At 44.4% G+C, this 18342-nt stretch overlaps 1 protein-coding gene across 2 annotated transcripts; it reads right to left on the bottom strand.

Annotated features, from left to right (window-relative positions):
- Positions 1-671: 671 nt before the first annotated feature.
- Positions 672-16566, bottom strand: LOC311130475 (aftiphilin-like). 2 transcript variants are annotated; one of them, XM_084163211.1, is made up of 10 exons: positions 16449-16566; positions 12531-14460; positions 11609-11772; positions 10968-11097; positions 10570-10626; positions 8564-8695; positions 7101-7161; positions 6205-6288; positions 5367-5490; positions 672-2500 (listed from the first exon to the last, which is right to left on the bottom strand). In XM_084163211.1, exons 2-10 carry the CDS (start codon positions 14421-14423, stop codon positions 2353-2355), a joined length of 2793 nt encoding a protein of 930 aa, XP_084019337.1. In that variant the 5' UTR covers positions 14424-14460; positions 16449-16566; the 3' UTR covers positions 672-2352. The 2 variants fall into 2 exon arrangements, with proteins under 2 accessions (XP_084019337.1, XP_084019338.1); XM_084163212.1 differs by lacking the exon at positions 6205-6288.
- Between the last annotated feature and the right edge of the window lie 1776 nt (positions 16567-18342).

The raw sequence follows: 18342 nt of genomic DNA, 5'->3' as shown, positions 1-18342 counted from the left end.
TAGACCACTGCGCCACTCGGGAGAAGTGCATGCCTAGTCTGCCATTTCCTTGGGGTTCTCTCGTTTGGGCAAAAGTCTGTCCTCCGTGACCCGGAAACCGATGTAGTTTGAGGAGTGTGTGATTTCGTTAGTAGGGAAACGAAAGACTGTCCTCACCTCGATAGCCTCCTTGCCACACCTCCTTTGTGTGGCTCAGCTGCTAAGCTACCTGCCTCAGGGTACATACCTGTCCATGCTTACTCTTACTTGCACGTCTTCTGTACACAGGTTATGGACATTTTGGGCAGTCCTTGGACCCCTAGACATACCAAGCATTGGCTTTTCGGTAGTCTGACTAAACTACCTGTATAAAACAAGTTGAATGATTGTTTGCTGGTCAAGCTGGCTGGAGTCCTGGCCCCAAGTCCAGTGTGTTGTGTCCTCTTTATAAGACCACACAGCTACCCATACTTCCCCTTTCAGCACTACTGTGACCAATGGCTATGAATTAAAACAGCATTTGAACATTGTTTCTCTAGGCCTGGTTTTAAATGAGGCCCACTCAATAGAGAAGAGTTTTAGGGAATTAAATACAAAATGCACAAAAGGCAAGTTTGTATGGATATGAATTAATTGTTCGTTCCCTGTTGGGAGGAGTAATGGAGCATGAAGGACCATTGAGCACTTTTTCTCTTAAATTATTTTAATTTCTTGTGTACACTAAAAGTAAATTTACACACTTAAAGTCTGAAAAGAACCCGGGCATGCATGTTAACCTTTTTACAGGCTCTTCAAGTTATTCATTTTTTCCATAGGAATTTTCCCCATACATTTTACAGTCCATAGTTTTACTGTACATAGTCTAAAGCCACAGTGAACTATGATTACATCCATTTCATCTTTACAATGTGCAAAATCCTCCTGGGAACAGGTTGACAGTGGTACAACAAAACAAATCACAAAGAAATAGGTCGAGAATGACAGCAAAACTAAAAAAAAGCACTTCATAAAGGTGTGTATAACCAGACACATGGAAGCAGAAATTGGTCCCTTATTCCTTTAATGTAGGCCGACCTTCACTCAGACCAGCTATACTGATATGATACTGATATAATCATTCCAACCTGTTAGTGGTTTAAACCAATAAAACATGATCCCCCTCTTTTTACCACCCGAACCCAAAACAGAAGAAAAAAAAACGTTAAAAGAATTGAATTCAACACAAAACGCAGTTGTCTGTGACATACCGCCATTTTCATGGCTGTTGATGGACTGCACCGATGGGAGACATAAGAAAGACAAGCTACAGTTAAATCGGACTTAACGAACGAGTATACATTAACAGCGCATTTTTTGCCATGGGTTAAGAAATCAAGTTAAGGATAAAATCTAGGCCCTATGTAAAAGGACTAAAGAAAAAAACTAAGGCCATCAACACAACAGGGAAAAAAACATTCAGCTGGATTTTGCAGGCAGTGTGGTTTCAAGTCATTTATATATATATATAATATTTGTTGTATAGTCAAACTGAGTGAACAAAACATTAGGAACACCTGCTCTTTCCATGACAGACTGACCAGGTGAAAGCTATGATCCCTTATTGATGTCACTTGTTAAATCCACTTCAATTAGTGTAGATGAAGGGGAGGAGACATGTTAAAGGAGGATTTTTAAGCCTGGAGACAATTGAGACGGATTGTTTATATGTGTGCCAGCCAACTTGACAACTGTGGGAAGCATTGGAGTCAACATGGGCCAGCATCCCTGTGGAACGCTTTCGACACCTTGTAGAGTCCATGCCCCAACGAATTGAGGCTGTTCTGAGGGAAAAAGGAGGAGCAACTCAATATTAGGAAGGTGTTCCTAATGGTTTGAACACTCAGTGTATATCCCACTTCACTTTATTCGAGCCTCGCTTTGAAGAGGTTCAACCAGTGTTTCATTTCCTCACAAAGACAAAAATTGACACGCCCACCACAATGAGAAACGTAAAAACCACCTTCAAAAAACAACGCAATTTGTCCCTGATTATGTACACATTGATTCTCCTATTATAAACAAACGGCCTCTCTCTAGGACCTTGATCTATAAATTAAACAAACTATTTTAATATGTTCTCTTGTTCTATTGACAAAGCTCGCTTTACAGGCTTAGCCTAGTCCAGGTCTGACTAACCATTCTCCACTCACAAGGACAATCAGTAAATGCTTCACTTGATTAAAAAGATTACAACGGAAAATAACAAAACATAAAAAGGGAGAAAATAACAAAACAATGATGGCATGGAAGCAAAAATGATAACTTCATGATATAGTGATAGAATGACAGACAGTGTTAAGGAGGAGAAGGGCATTAATGGAGGGGGGTGGTGGATCAGTCGGGTGTGGGGTCAGAGGAGCTGCCCAGGGGGGTCAGCGTGGTGGGGAACATCAGCACCTTGGCCTGCATGAAGGACAGGTCTGGTAGCCCTGCAATCACCTTCAACGCCTCCTCACTTAAGTTCTCCTCTTTCCGGGGCTTTCTGCAGAATCCGAGAGAAGGAGAGGGACACCATTTTTATTTGAGAATACACACACATGGGATGCATCCGAAATGGCACCATATTCCCTTTGTGGTGCACTACCTTTGACCAAGGTGCATAGGGAATAGGGTGCCATTTGGGACACATCCATTCATCCTTCACTAAATGAATGTGCCACAGTCAGATTCACATGGGCTTCGCCTCTTTCTCATGTCTCTTTCCTCGATTCCTTGTGCCCTCTTTCCTCACCTCCTTCTCAAGATGCATTGGAGAAGGTCAGAGGGGAGAAAAGGGGGACACGAGGAATCAAGAAAAGAGAATTGAAAAAGAGCCAAGATGTAAGAGCCAAGATGTAGCAAGCTACTACAGATGTGTTTATTTCGTTCCCATATACATCCTGGTCCTCTGTAGCTCAGCTGGTAGAGCACGGCGCTTGTAACGCCAGGGTAGTGGGTTCGATCCCCGGGACCACCCATACGTAAAAATGTATGCGCACATGACTGTAAGTCGCTTTGGATAAAGGCGTCTGCTAAATGGCATATTATTATTACATCCTGTCTGCATGCTGATGTAAGGGGCTCCGACAGTGACATTAGAAAATCTGTCTCCCTCTAATGGACCAACTGTTCCAAAGGGTCACAACTAGAATGTGGTTAAAATAATTCCAGCCATGCATGTCTATAAATACCAGTGGTTGTTTATGTCTGTTCGCAATTTAACTAAGTAACGTTTGACTTAAAAGTATTAGCTCTAACTGACGGCAAATATATGACCCTTATCCCCTTTATAGCATCATTGCTTACCCAATTACTGCACATTGATCTGGTACTGGTACACTGTATATAGCTCCATTCTTGTGTTTTTTTTTTCCTCGTGTTACTATTTTATTTTTTGAACTCTACATCGTTGGGAAGGGCTCGTAAGCAAACATTTCACTGTAAAGTCTGCACCAGTTGTATTCGGTGCATGTGACAAATACAATTTCATTTGATTTCATGTTTGGGATATGATTTATATATGAATTATAAAATTCATTTTGAGCACCTTCCCCCTGAAAGGTCTGTGCATGGCCCTGCATGCATACATTTTTGAGGTGCAGTAATAGACCAACCTGGTCGAGGTGCTGTAATATACCAACCTGGTCGAGGTGCAGTAATAGACCAACCTGGTCGAGGTGCTGTAATAGACCAACCTGGTCGAGGTGCAGTAATAGACCAACCTGGTCGAGGTGCAGTAATAGACCAACCTGGTCGAGGTGCAGTAATAGACCAACCTGGTCGAGGTGCAGTAATAGACCAACCTGGTCGAGGTGCAGTAATATACCAACCTGGTCGAGGTGCAGTAATAGACCAACCTGGTCGAGGTGCAGTAATAGACCAACCTGGTCGAGGTGCTGTAATAGACCAACCTGGTCGAGGTGCAGTAATAGACCAACCTGGTCGAGGTGCAGTAATATACCAACCTGGTCGAGGTGCTGTAATAGACCAACCTGGTCGAGGTGCTGTAATAGACCAACCTGGTCGAGGTGCAGTAATAGACCAACCTGGTCGAGGTGCAGTAATAGACCAACCTGGTCGAGGTGCTGTAATAGACCAACCTGGTCGAGGTGCAGTAATATACCAACCTGGTCGAGGTGCAGTAATAGACCAACCTGGTCGAGGTGCTGTAATAGACCAACCTGGTCGAGGTGCAGTAATAGACCAACCTGGTCGAGGTGCAGTAATAGACCAACCTGGTCGAGGTGCTGTAATAGACCAACCTGGTCGAGGTGCTGTAATAGACCAACCTGGTCGAGGTGCAGTAATAGACCAACCTGGTCGAGGTGCAGTAATATACCAACCTGGTCGAGGTGCAGTAATAGACCAACCTGGTCGAGGTGCTGTAATAGACCAACCTGGTCGAGGTGCAGTAATAGACCAACCTGGTCGAGGTGCAGTAATATACCAACCTGGTCGAGGTGCAGTAATAGACCAACCTGGTCGAGGTGCTGTAATAGACCAACCTGGTCGAGGTGCAGTAATATACCAACCTGGTCGAGGTGCAGTAATAGACCAACCTGGTCGAGGTGCTGTAATAGACCAACCTGGTCGAGGTGCTGTAATAGACCAACCTGGTCGAGGTGCAGCAATAGACCAACCTGGTCGAGGTGCAGTAATAGACCAACCTGGTCGAGGTGCAGTAATAGACCAACCTGGTCGAGGTGCAGTAATAGACCAACCTGGTCGAGGTGCAGTAATAGACCAACCTGGTCGAGGTGCAGTAATAGACCAACCTGGTCGAGGTGCAGTAATAGACCAACCTGGTCGAGGTGCTGTAATAGACCAACCTGGTCGAGGTGCAGTAATATACCAACCTGGTCGAGGTGCTGTAATAGACCAACCTGGTCGAGGTGCTGTAATAGACCAACCTGGTCGAGGTGCTGTAATAGACCAACCTGGTCGAGGTGCAGTAATATACCAACCTGGTCGAGGTGCAGTAATAGACCAACCTGGTCGAGGTGCTGTAATAGACCAACCTGGTCGAGGTGCAGTAATAGACCAACCTGGTCGAGGTGCAGTAATAGACCAACCTGGTCGAGGTGCAGTAATAGACCAACCTGGTCGAGGTGCAGTAATAGACCAACCTGGTCGAGGTGCAGTAATAGACCAACCTGTTCGAGGTGCTGTAGGAGACCAACCTGGTCGAGGTGCAGTAATAGACCAACCTGGTCGAGGTGCTGTAATAGACCAACCTGGTCGAGGTGCTGTAATAGACCAACCTGGTCGAGGTGCAGTAATAGACCAACCTGGTCGAGGTGCAGTAATGGACCAACCTGGTAGAGGTGCTGTAATAGAACAACTTGGTCGAGGTGCAGTAATAGACCAACCTGGTCGAGGTGCTGGTCTTCTCCATAGTAGACATAAGGCGGGCGAAGGCGTCAGCCACACGGCTCCCAGAGCCACTGGGGTCCAGTTTAGCGGTGGTTAGCTCATACAGCTCCGGGTCCACACCTAACCACACAAACACATTATATTGGATGCATCCCAAATAGGGAGCTATTCGAGACACATACACGGTCTACTATTCCACTCAAAACAAGGGGGGGGGGGGGGGCACTTTATTACACTTAAGTGTAGCCAATTCCCAAATATTTTGGGAGATATTCTGATTCAGGGTTTGATTCAGTTGGTAATATTAACACATACAAAAAAGAAGACCTTGATTAAGTGAGGTCAGTATCTAAGCAAAGACAAGAAGAAATCTAAAACACATGGTAGTAGAAGAGGAAACTGAGTATGGCAGAGGCTCTTTCACAATCGTCATTCCTCGATTCCTCACGTCATCCCTCCATCCTCGCCTCTTTCCCAACACTTATTGGAGGAGAAGATCCAAGCTTCCTCCTCTCTGACCTCCCCCAGTGCATTTTGACAGAGAGGTGAGAGGACACGAGGAATCGGGGAAAGAATAAGGCCTTATCCCAAATTGACTCCTAGACCTCTACACCTTGTGAAGATCTCAGAGGATTCAATGGGTGTAAGCCATATATGGTAGTAGGTCCACCTTGCCTTCTGATTAGATAGGTGGAATTATCACTGTATTGTTTACCCCTATCCAATCCTCTACGGTCTCTGCATAGGGTGTAGGGGCAAACAGTCCATTTGGGATTCAGACAAATGTATGAAAAAGAGTCTGGCAGTCAGGGGGTTGGAGTTTCCTGTGCTGACCTGGGATGGAGGTGGAGCTGCTAGAGCCAGAGTCCTCCACGGGCCCAAAGAAATCGAGGTTGAGCAGAGACGAGCCTCCGCTCGCTTGACATTCAACATAGCGGACAGGCAGACCGAGGCGGCAGCGGGTTATAACAGAGAAGAAGTCAGGAAAGAGACGCACTTAAAGACATGCAGCTGATCTGGTCATTGTTATTAGTTACAAAGAAAGAGCACAGGGGTCGTGTTCAGTAGGCACGAAACGTTTGAAAACATTTTGCAACGGAAAATTACGAGTTTTTTAAGTCCAGGTAGTCCCTTTGTTTTATTCCGTTTGATGTCTAATGAACATGACCCAGGGCAAGCTAACTGACGTAGCTGTGTTAATGAGAAAATATTGTGAGATTCTATCTACAGGTTAATGAAAAATTTGCTTTGACATTTTGAAGTATGAATGGCCATCATGGCTTTGTAGCATGAACCATACAGATATTTTAGCTAAACTGCAAAATAATTGGATTTGTTGCTAACAACAAAGGCATAAGGAAAAGACTTGATGAGATAAATATGTTTATGCATCTGGATATGACAACTGAAATCAGAAATGGTCCAATATGGCAATGAAATACACAAAATCTTGGAGCATGTGGATTGAATTTTCTGTCTACTATAGTCCTTACAACAAAACCTCTGTGTAAAACTATAACATGTAATGACCAATGGTTGATGAAGTAAACATCAGATGATGTTGTCCAATGGAAGTTAATGGAAGACAACAGGCAAAAACAGGACTAGGCTGCTTGTGTGTTTGGACAAAACAGTTTGAGTGGTGGAAAAAAAAGAATAGGTTAGCTCTGGATAGAGCCAATGGGGACAACGGTTCATATCTCAGCAGGTGGTTTGGGGGAGGGACCTACCGTCCAGGGGGTTAGTAAGGCCACTGCTGCTCCAGTCAAACTGGACGGGCGGGAGCACTTCCTGGTGAGGAGGAACAAACAGGCTCAGAAGAGGGTGGAGACACTCAGTAAAAGCAAACAGCTTTGTCAACAGGTGATTCGCCTATGCAGGTGGTCAGGAAGCCTGCTAATGGACTGCTTCTACCACAGGTTGGGGGCACCTTAATTGGGGATGACGGGCACGTGGTACTGGCTGGAGCGGAATCAGTGGAATGGTACCAAATACATCAAACACTTGGTTTGATGCCATTCCACTGATTCCGCTCCAGTCATTAATATGAGCCGTCCTCCCCTCAGCAGCCTCCACTGGCTTCTACCCTTATAACAACTCAGCAGTCTAAGGGTGAGTTCCTACCAGACTACATAGCAGACCGATGCCATATCTTACAACGCCTGGATAGGTATTTAACATATCAGCTTACCACTTCATGGGCGCGTTCCTCTGCCCAGGCGTTGCTGACGCCTGCCCAATATTACAACGCCTAGATAGGTATTTTAGGTACCAGCTAACCAACATCATATGTTACAGCAATCTGTCAGTCGATGATACAGTCGAAGATGTGGCACAAAACCATTGGATGATGCATGCACCGTCTGAGCAGGGGAACGCGACCCATATGACAGAGCCATCTGATGCCCGGCTGCACAGTCGATGACGTGGCACGATACCATTGGTTGATGCAATGCCTGCACATCTTGTGGGGCAGGAACTCAACCTTAGTATTCTCAGCCAAATCATTTGGCCAACTTATTTGAAAAGCACCTCAGGTTCTACATTAGACCAATTACCGTAGAACACATATATATAAACACACTCTCTCTATTCATTGTATACAGTTGTGACAATTGGCCTTACAGCCAATACAGCAGTGGAGGCTGGTGGGAGGAACTATAGGAGGACGGGCTCATTGTAATGGCTGGAATGGAATAAATGGAACAGAGTCAAACATGTGGTTTCCATATGTTTGACACGGTTCCATTTATTCCATTCCAGTCATAACAATGAGCCCGTCCTCCTATAGCTCCTCCCACCAGCCTCCTCTGCAATACAGTATATACCACCAGGGGTCTCCAACCCTGTTCCTGGAGAGCAACCCTCCTCTAGATTTTCGCTCCAACCCCAGTTGTAACTAACCTGGTTCTGCTGATCAACCAGCTAATTATTAGAATCAGGTGTGCTAGAGTAGGGTTGGAGTGAAAAGCTACAGGATGGTAGCTCTCCAGGATCAGGGTTGGAGAGCCCTGGTATATACTCATTTGACTACTGATGAGAAGAAATGCATCTAAAAGGCCTGAAATGCATATAAAAAGGCCTGAAATGCATCTAAAAAGGCCTGAAATGCATCTAAAAGGCCTGAAAAAACATACAATGCAAAACACTGTGCCCCAAAAGGACCATAGTGATTCAATTTAGGAGTCCCAACCTGGGCTGTGTATGGTGGACTAGTGCTTATGATCTCTGCTGGGGCCACTGGAGGTGCTTGTTGTGCTATGGACGCGATCATCTCTGCCGCTGATATGGGTTTTACTGGCTCTTTGGTGGGTTCCAGCATGCCCTAGGTAACAGAGAGGCAGGGTTACATCCTAAACGTACTAAATACTGGTATGTGTATAGGGTTGAAAAATTCTGGTTAAAACCTGGGAATTTTGGGAAGGTTCCCGGAATGTTGCAATCATATATTTGTAGGATATACACTACCAGTCAACAGTTTGGACACACCTACTCATTCAAGAGTTTTTCTTTATTTTTACATTGTAGAATAATAGTGAAGAAATCAAAACTATGAAATAACACATATGGAATCATGTAGTAACCAAAAAAAGTGTTAAACAAATCAAAATATTCAAATAGCCTTGATGACAGCTTTGCACACTCTTGGCATTCTCTCAACCAGCTTCACGAGATAGTCACCTGGAATGCATTTCAATTAACAGGTGTGCCTTCTTAAAAGTTAATTTGTGGAATTTCTTTCCTTCTTAATGTGTTTGAGGCAATCAGTTGTGTTGTGACAATGTAGGGTGGGTATACAGAGGATAGCCCTATTTGGTAAAAGACCAAGTCCATATTATGGCAAGAACAGCTCAAATAAGCAAAGAGAAAACAACAATTCATCATTACTTTAAGACATGAAGGTCAGTCAATACGGAAAATGTCAAGAACTTTGAAAGTTTCTTAAAGTGCAGTCGCAAAAACCATCAAGCGCTATGATGAAACTGGCTCTCATGAGGACTGCCACAGGAATGGAAGACCCAGAGTTACCTCTGCTGCAGAGAATAAGTTCATTAGTTACCAGCCTCAGAAATTGCAGCCCAAATAAACGCTTCACAGAGTTCAAGTAACAGACACATCTCAACATTAACTGTTCAGAGGAGACTGTGTGAATCAGGCCTTCATGGTCGAATTGCTGCAAAAAAGGACACCAATAATAAGAAGAGACTTGCTTGGGCCAAGAAACACGAGCAATGGACATTAGACCGGTGGAACTTGTCCTCTGCTCTGGAGTCCAAATTGGAGATTTTTGGTTCCAACCGCAGTGGCTTTGGGAGACGCGGTGCAGGTGAACGGATGATCTCCGCATGTGTATTTCCCACCGTAAAGCATGGAGGAGGAGGTGTTATGGTGTGGGGGTGCTTTGCTGGTGACACTGTCTGTGATTTATTTAGAATTCAAGGCACACTTAACCAGCATGGCTACCACAGCATTCTGCAGTTATACGCCATCCCATCTGGTTTGGGCTTAGTGGGACTATCATTTGTTTTTCAACAGGACAATGACCCAACACACCTCCAGGCTGTGTAAGGGCTATTTGACCAAGAAGGAGAGTGATGATAGAGTGCTGCATCAGATGTCCTCCACAATCCCCCAACTCAACCCAATTCAGATGGTTTGGGATGAGTCGGACCGCAGAGTGAAGGAAAAGCAGCCAACAAGTGCTCAGCATATGTGGGAACTCCTTCAAGACTGTTGGAAAAGCATTCCAGGTGAAGCTGGTTGAGAGAATGCCAAGAGTGTGCAAAGCTGCCATCAAGGCAAAGGGTGGCTATTTGAAGAATCTCAAATATAAAATATATTTTGATTTGTTTAACACTTTTTGGTTACTACATGATTCCATGTGTTATTTCATAGTTTTGATATCTTCACTATTATTCTACAAATGTAGAAAATAGTAAAAATAAAGAAAAACCCTGGAATGAGTAGGTGTGTCCAAACTTTTGACTGGCACTGTATGTGTCAGTGAAAAATGTTTTGCAACCAGTTGACAAAAATGTCACCCAGTTTTTTAAAATTGTATAACCCTTGAGTTCATTTGTCTCTTGGTCCGTTTCTTCGAGAGGGGCAAAACAATTGAGGGAGTGAGTGGGTGGTTTGAAGGCCTAATCTTGAACTAGGGAGAGATCAATACATCCTTGCAGCCAATAGTTAACTCACCAGGCTGGCAGCATACATGGGAACTATCACTGGCTGCTTCTTCTGACCTGTGAACAGCTGTGGGGAAACACAGAACACATTTCACAATCATTCCTCCTCTCTCTTCTGCAAATAGTCTTATAAACAGCCTTATTCCATTAGACAGACGAGAAGTCAAAACATTCTCGCAATTCATCTGAAATACAATCACGGTTAGTGTTTTTTTCACAGAGCCATTAATTTAAAAAAGGACAAGGTCACAGAAAGGGGGAGACTGGCATGTTCCAAATGGCACCCTATTCCCTATAGTGTGCACTACGGCTGACCAGAGTGGTCAAAAGTAGTGCACTATATAGGGAATAGGGTGCCATTTGGGACAAAGCTAATGTGATGACTGGTGACCCGGCTGCAAAACTCACAATGTTTCTAATGTCGATGCCCAGGGAGCAGAGTAGTGTCTTGTTGCTGTGCGAGCCGCCCCACTGGTGCCGCAGGCCAAACGCCTCGTGGATGTCCAGCAGTTGCCTCCACAACACGTCCCCCACGACCCTGTAGCAATGGACAACGATGACAAAGCAGGAACGTTAAAAAAAAACGTCTTGACTGCATAGTATACAGACACAGTAACAGTATATTTTTGTTGTATAAAAAAAGATAAAGCAGACCAAAAATTAGTTGACACCTGGTGAGTCTTTCTGTGTATTGATGAGATTGTGTGTAGTTATGGGATATTAGCCTAACTTTATAGTAAGGAGATTAAAAGTAGGGTCGGGACGATACTAGCATCGCAATACTCGTTAGCATCGTGGCAAGGAAACAAAACACGAAGTGTTTTAACTTCTTTAGGAAAACAGCCCTAATGTTGGAAACAAACGCCATTATGTTGTCATCCAGTCACATTTATTTATTTTCCAAGCTATAGTACACAATATTTTACATACAGCAGGTTTTTAAGGATCAAAGAGTTTGATTTGCTTTGTGTTTTCTTTTTTGCCATGGAAAAAATATTGCAATACTGGTATCGTCCCAGCCCTAATTAAAAGGGGCGCATTTCTCTCACCCATTGTCTGGCACACTGCTCTTCATTTCACGCACTTCCTGCTGTAACCTCGCAGGAGGCTCCAGCAGGATTTTGAGGGGTACCACCTCCTCCCCCACCTGCGGGGCAGGTGCGTCGGGGAACATTTCCTGAAAGAGCTTCTCCAGCCGACTGCACAGCCCTGCCTGGTATAACAAACACATGATAACGACCAACATTGTTGAATAAGACACTGGTTCAGTGGTACGACAAACACGTAATAACTAGCAATATTGTTGAATAAGATACGGGTTGAATAAATCTTCAGTTATCACGTGTGGCAGCTGGCGTTTGGCCTGCATTGCTGTACAGGGGATGCACAATACAATAGACAGACAGCTCAAATATAAATGTCTGTCTCGATGGACAATAAAGCTGTATTCTATTTAACAATGACTGACACCGACGTGATTAAATCAACACATTTCAAATCCTCAATAAGTTGTAGTGCCTGACTCCAATAGCAAGGACAAGAAGGGGCATTGCTAAATGGTATGTCCTTGAAAAGGTGGAATTCCCTGCCTGGTCACATTCCTAAGGCAGGGCAGGTGTACGGCTCTCTACTACTCTAGAGATAAACGTCATGAGAGCGTCAGAATTCCCCTAAAAGTGTCATTGAGCATACTGTTCCTGGATAGTGCATTATAACAACGTTCAATAGGGCACCTTTGATTAGTGTAAGAGGGGTTTTTAAACACCACTACTTTCCTGTCAAGTATGCTACATTTCTGAACGCTACAGAGGTGGTTCAGAAACACACTCGCGTGATGAGTTATCTTGCCTGAGACTTGACAACTTGTATTGGCTCCCTGAGCCTTTAGCTCAGAAGCGTAATATGTTATTGTGGTGCGCAGGAGAACCGAGTTCAAACCCTGAGTGGTCAAACTTTCACAGAAAAACGTACCGGTTGACTGTCTCTCCTACTGATCTGATGGCTGCTGGGTGGAGGGGCTGCTACAGGTTCACTCTCCTGCCAGTCGTCTTCACCCGTTTCCAAAGGAGCAGCGGTGGTCGGCTCTTCTCCAAATGCAGCCCAGGAATCGCCCTCCCCTTGACCCTGTTCAGGCTCATCAAAGGCATTCCAACCAGCATCTGCATCAGGGTCGGCACCAACAGGAGCTGAGCTAAAGTCGGCAAAACTGTCGCTGCCGGGAAAATCTGCAAACTTCCCCCCATCTTCGTCCTCAATTGCCTTCCCACCACCAATGTGGCTGTTGGGGGCATCGAAATCGCCAAAGTCTTTGTCGTCGTCCACTAGTCCCTGCGTGAGAGGTGCAGGTTGTTCCTCTAGTTGCAACTCTGGCTGGTCAAAGTCAGCAAAGCCCTGTCCGCTAAAAGAGGCCACGTCCCCGAAGTCACCAAAGTCTTCACCATCGTCGTCCTCCGGCAGTTGGCTGTGGTCAGCAGGCGTGGCCGTCTCCTCTTGGAGCGGCGGCGAGGGCACCGAGCCCGTCGTGCTGATGTCGCCGTACTCCTCAAGGGCGTCCGTGGACAGCGGTCGACCGAAAGACGTTTCAGTCTCTGTTTCTGTTTCGTTTCCGGACCCCGGCTTCTCGTCTGCTTGCTCACCATTCCCATCTTCATCGTCTGTATCGGGCAAAACCCTGTTTTCACTGACACCTGCCTCTTCTTCTGCCCCCTCCTCTTCCGACTGCTCCAAATCCACACCGTTCTGGGTGACCGGTTCGTCAACATAAAGTGCCTTGGAGGCAGAGTCCTCGCCACAAACCACCTCTTGGGTAGAGTCCTCAATACAAACTACCTTGGGGACAGAGTCCTCACTACAAACCTCCTCTGGGGCAGAATCCTCACTAATAACCACCTCAGGAGCAGAGTGCTCGTGTGCAAATTCCGGTTCTACGTTCCTTTGTTCAGAGTTAGCAGTGTCTCTATGAAAGCCCCCACCCCCTTTGCTCAAGCCTTCGTCAGTGTCTCGAGCCTCAGCAGGGTGCGATAGAGAATCAGAGCCAGCGATGTCGTTGGATCCAGTTGTAATGTGAGTGTCCCTGATGTTGTCCTCTGAGCTGATTCCCTGCTCTATATTAGAGTGTTCCTGCTGCCTCTGTTGCTGGCAGGTGTCCTCTGCCAGCCGTTCGTCCCGGTTGGGATTGTCCAAGTTCTCGCTCGTGCGGTTTGTCACCTCGCTGGAGTGTCCTTGAACGTCTGCGTTAGAAAAAGCAGAAAAATCCGCAAAGTCGTCCTCGGGGCTGCTGGGAGGGCAGTCGTCTGCACACTCTGTGGTGGTTCCTTTCTTTTTAGAGTGGATCAATTTCTGCAAAGATGGGCTTCCCTCTATTTCAAAAGTAGCAAAGCCGTTGGTCAGAACCTCCGCGACCCCACCGTTGCAATCAACGGGCTTGTCTATGTGGTCAGTCTGACCCCTCCCAGATATGTCCAGGGAGGTAGAATGATTATTGTCTCGAGTGTGGTCGGCAAGCTTTTTCAACTCCTCCACATTCACAGTTCTTTCCGAAGGACTGTCGTACTGGCAGCCACCCGGCACGACACCATTTGACTTGGAGTTGGAGCGCTCGACCACGGGACCCCTTCCCACGGGACCTGAGCTGAGGTTTGACAACCCAACCACCCCTCCATTGTTGAGGAGTTCGGGTGGTGAGGTGGCGGCCAAGGCTGGGGTCTGGTTGAAGGTCGCTGGGGTGTCAAACTCATTGAAGCTGGCGCTGGTCGGAACTCCAGAGAAGCCCCCAAAGTCCCCAAACTCATCGTCCTCTTCCTCAGCTCCGTCCTCCATTGGGGGTGGGGAGGAGGAGTACATGCGGATCACGTCCGGCTCCATGGTCCTGAAGCAGTCACACTATGCCTTGAGGTTACACCTATGGAGGGGAAAGACACTAGTCAGTGTGACCAAACAATGAAGGGCGCATAAATGCAAGAATGTACACTATTTCCCTCTTTAAAAAGATTTGAGGACTAAAAGGTCAGAATTTACAAAACATCAACGTGTTAGCCTACAGACCTAGAAGCGGTCTCTGGTGGAGTCTAGGATCTAGGATGTTTTCTTTGTCTGGTGTGTTGCTTCAGCCTTAACCCAAATTAAATTACCAAAGCTCTCCAGGCTAAGAGTGGACAGATTGTTTTCAAATTGACAGTAATTAAGTGATAATGGTGAAGTGGTGTTGTGATGTAGAAAAGGCCAGAAAGGCAATGTTGACGCTCATTTCTTATGACCCACCTAAATAGTAGCAACTGAGAACTGAAAATGAGCTACACTTTCTTTTATCAGTACAAATATCGTTTGTGTTTATTTAAACTAGCCTAATTACTTCAACCAATTAACTTTGTACCCAATTTGTGTTTGCATGGACCTAAGGGTTGTGTGCGTGTAGTATTTGTAAATTGACATAGGCCTGTCAAGATATGTAGAATGCCTCCTTTTGAAATATTAGACTTAGATCATAGGCCATGTTGTGGCCTCCACGTGTGATCCATTTCCTTGACAATTTTGATTTCATCACTAAACCAGACATAGGGCATAGAAATAGAATAACTATTGATGTTCTTTTTGGATGCTCAAGGCTGAACTTGCACAATGCACTCTTAAGCCTAAATTGTGCTTTACTCTCATCCAGACTAGAGCGGTGAAAGTACAGTTCTGAGTCAAAACTGGACACAAATCTGGACATAATGTTTTAGAACAGAAAATGAATGCCCGTGAGGCCTTGAGTAGATATCCTAGGCCTAGTATGTCTTGACATGAAACCTTGGAAAGCATTTGAAATATTGTTAAATCTCTAGGCTACTTGAAGTGGCTTCTGATACTGTCTAAGAAAGCAAGATGGAATTAAATACAATAGCTATTGTAATGGCTATTCACAACAAATAACACTGCCTATTGCTTTTGTATGGGCTCTATGATTGCATGATAATGGTATGTGGTATGAATGTTTATGATTCAACATATTATAATGCAACATTATATGTTTATAATGCAACATGAATCTGTTTATAATACAACATTGTTAACTAATTGACACATCAGAAACAGGTGTCCTCCTACCCCCTGTCCTGTCCAGCTAGTTAGTCATTCACCATTTTTTCACCAAATTAGACTGTCTGTCAACAAGCCTAAAACTGACAGGTGATGACAAGCCACTATCTGGAAACCTCTGGGTAAACAAAACAAAGATAACACGCAACTATGATCATTTGTTGCCGATTATCGACTTAACCCACAACCAATTAGTTAGCTCCATTTTAGCCGAGCAAAGATAGGTTAGGTAGCTAGCTAGCAACTGGAAGCAAATTAGTTAGCTAGCCAAATAGCTAACGTCAACCAGATAGTTAACTAGTTTGATTATACTAACAGCTAAATTACCATACGTGCCAGCCAGGCTTAGGCTAGATTGGAAAACAGGCCATGGCTGGCATACACCTTGCTCTCCATCAGATGGGAGGGCAGGGGGGATAGCTAGCTAGCTGGCTGGCTGGCTGTTAGCCTAGATACGTAGCCAGTGTAGCTAGCTACCACCAGCCAGCACAAATGTCGTAGCTAGCAATCTAATAACAACAACCTGGTAGCCTATGCGAATGAATAGCTAGCTAGCAGTAGGCTAAATTATTATGAAAATATATTTCTACATAGATTCGATATCGAGGGCAGAAGTGACAAAGTAACTAGCTAGCTTTGTAGGTAGTTGTGATGCTAGCTAGCTTGCTAATGCTCTGACATTTGTAGCTAACTGTTAGCTAGCTATCAAGTTGTCCTCCCGTCTCTCGCTAGCTTGCTTGCTTGCGTTAGCTAGTCTCATTGTATCCTGTATCCGGGTTGGTTGGCAGTGTACCAATAAACATTTCGGCATACCTTAAGATCTTGACCATTCATTCCCATGGTTCAGTAGTGGACACTTGTCAGACTTAAAACAAGACAGCAAGGTGGTTTCGCTCTGACAGAGACACTAGCTAAGGTTGAGTCAGCCGGTTATGATGATGATCCGACTTTGGCCCCTTCTCTCTCCGAATATTACCCAGCATGCAACAAGAGCTTTTGGATTTCCCACTGCTTTGGAAGCAGATCATAGAGTGCATGGACAAGTGGAGAATAGTCTGCATCCAAAATACTGGCTGTAGTAATACTGAGTAGTAGTCACTGGTGGGTAAAGTACCCAATTGTCATACTTGAGTAAAGGTAAAGATACCTTAATAGAAAATGACTCAAGTAAAAGTGAAAGTCAGATCATAGGCAGTAGGGATGACCAGAGATATTCTCTTGATTAATGTGTGAATTGGACCATTTGCCTGTCCTGCTAAGCATTCGAAATGTAACGAGTACTTTTGGGTGTCAGGGAAAATGTATGGAGTAAAAAGTAAGTACATTATTTTCTTTAGGAATGTATTGAAGTAAAAGTAAAAGTTGTCAAAACTATAAATAGTAAAGTAAAGATACCCCAAAAAACTACTTAAGTAGTACTTTACAGTATTTTTACTTAAGTACTTTACACCACTGGTAGTAGTATTTTGTAGTATACTGAATGTAATGTATGTTGTATTATTCCCCTACACAGCAAGCTGACCCAAAGCTGTGTAGAGGTAATGGAAAAGTATATTCCCAGAATAAACATTATTTTTGTATTATCATGCAGAAGGACAGCACCCACGGCAGGGCACTGTCCTGAGAATTGGGGACTTCTTCTAGGTCAGATAGAAGAGTGAGCAACAAAAATATATTGTACTGCATACTTCTCTTTAGGCCTATAATAATCCTCAGTCATTTTAACTTGACACAATCGACAATCCAAATTTCCCAAATTAGCTGATTAATTTATGACACATGGCTCTTGATTCAAACATTTTCATTGAAAATGTATAGGCCACTGAAAGAGCTTCTCTGTGATGAGGTGATGTTGAAGGAGTCAGGCGCAGGAGGGTAAATCACAGAATAATAGGCTTTATTCCGCAACCACAGAGTTACGCCTGTTGCGCCTGTTTTGCGCACTGGAAAATACAAGGCACACGGGAAAATATCCCGGCGAAACCAAATACAAGGAGCGCCACCGAGCTTCACTACTCTCCACAATAAACAATCACACACAAAGACAAGGGGGCAGAGGGAACACTTATACAGGTACTGATGAGGGGATATGAACCAGATGTGTGTAATAAACAAGACAAAACAAATGGAATGATGAGTTGAAGAGCGGCAGTGGCTGGAAGGCCGGTTACGACGAAAGCCGAAGCCTGCCCGAACCAGGGAGGAGGCAGCTTCGGAGGAAGTCGTGACATTCTCAACATACACAGACATTGTCAAGCATTAAGGCGAAGGAATAGAAAATCACCATTCTACTCTTTAATAATAACCTGTGCCCCTGCAATATAATCTACTGGCATCGTTCATTAATTTATTGTAATATGCCATGATTAAAAATAAACGTAATTTAATTATTGCAGAACTGAAAGGTCACCGTGTAAACATAATACTCCACAGAATTATAAATTACTTCATAACCATTAGATTATTAATTTCCAATCACACTTACATATTATATCATACTGAAATATGAGGTATGTTGTGGTTATAAGTTAACCAATACTAGTTAATCAATATATTATCAAAATGTTATCAAATTAAGGACAAACTATGTCCTTTATTTAAATGTAATTTCCATCCTCATGTTCAGAACAGTATGTGTGCTTATGTAATTCCTTCTGAGTGCTTTAATTAACACAAAAAATGTATTGCTCAAGATCTCTGATCTTTT

Source organism: Coregonus lavaretus (genome assembly GCF_964263955.1).
Source record: "Coregonus lavaretus genome assembly, chromosome: 6".
NCBI lineage: Eukaryota > Metazoa > Chordata > Actinopteri > Salmoniformes > Salmonidae > Coregonus > Coregonus lavaretus.
The sequence above is the reverse complement of the archived record's forward strand: the minus strand, read 5'-3'. Positions and strand labels throughout refer to the sequence as shown.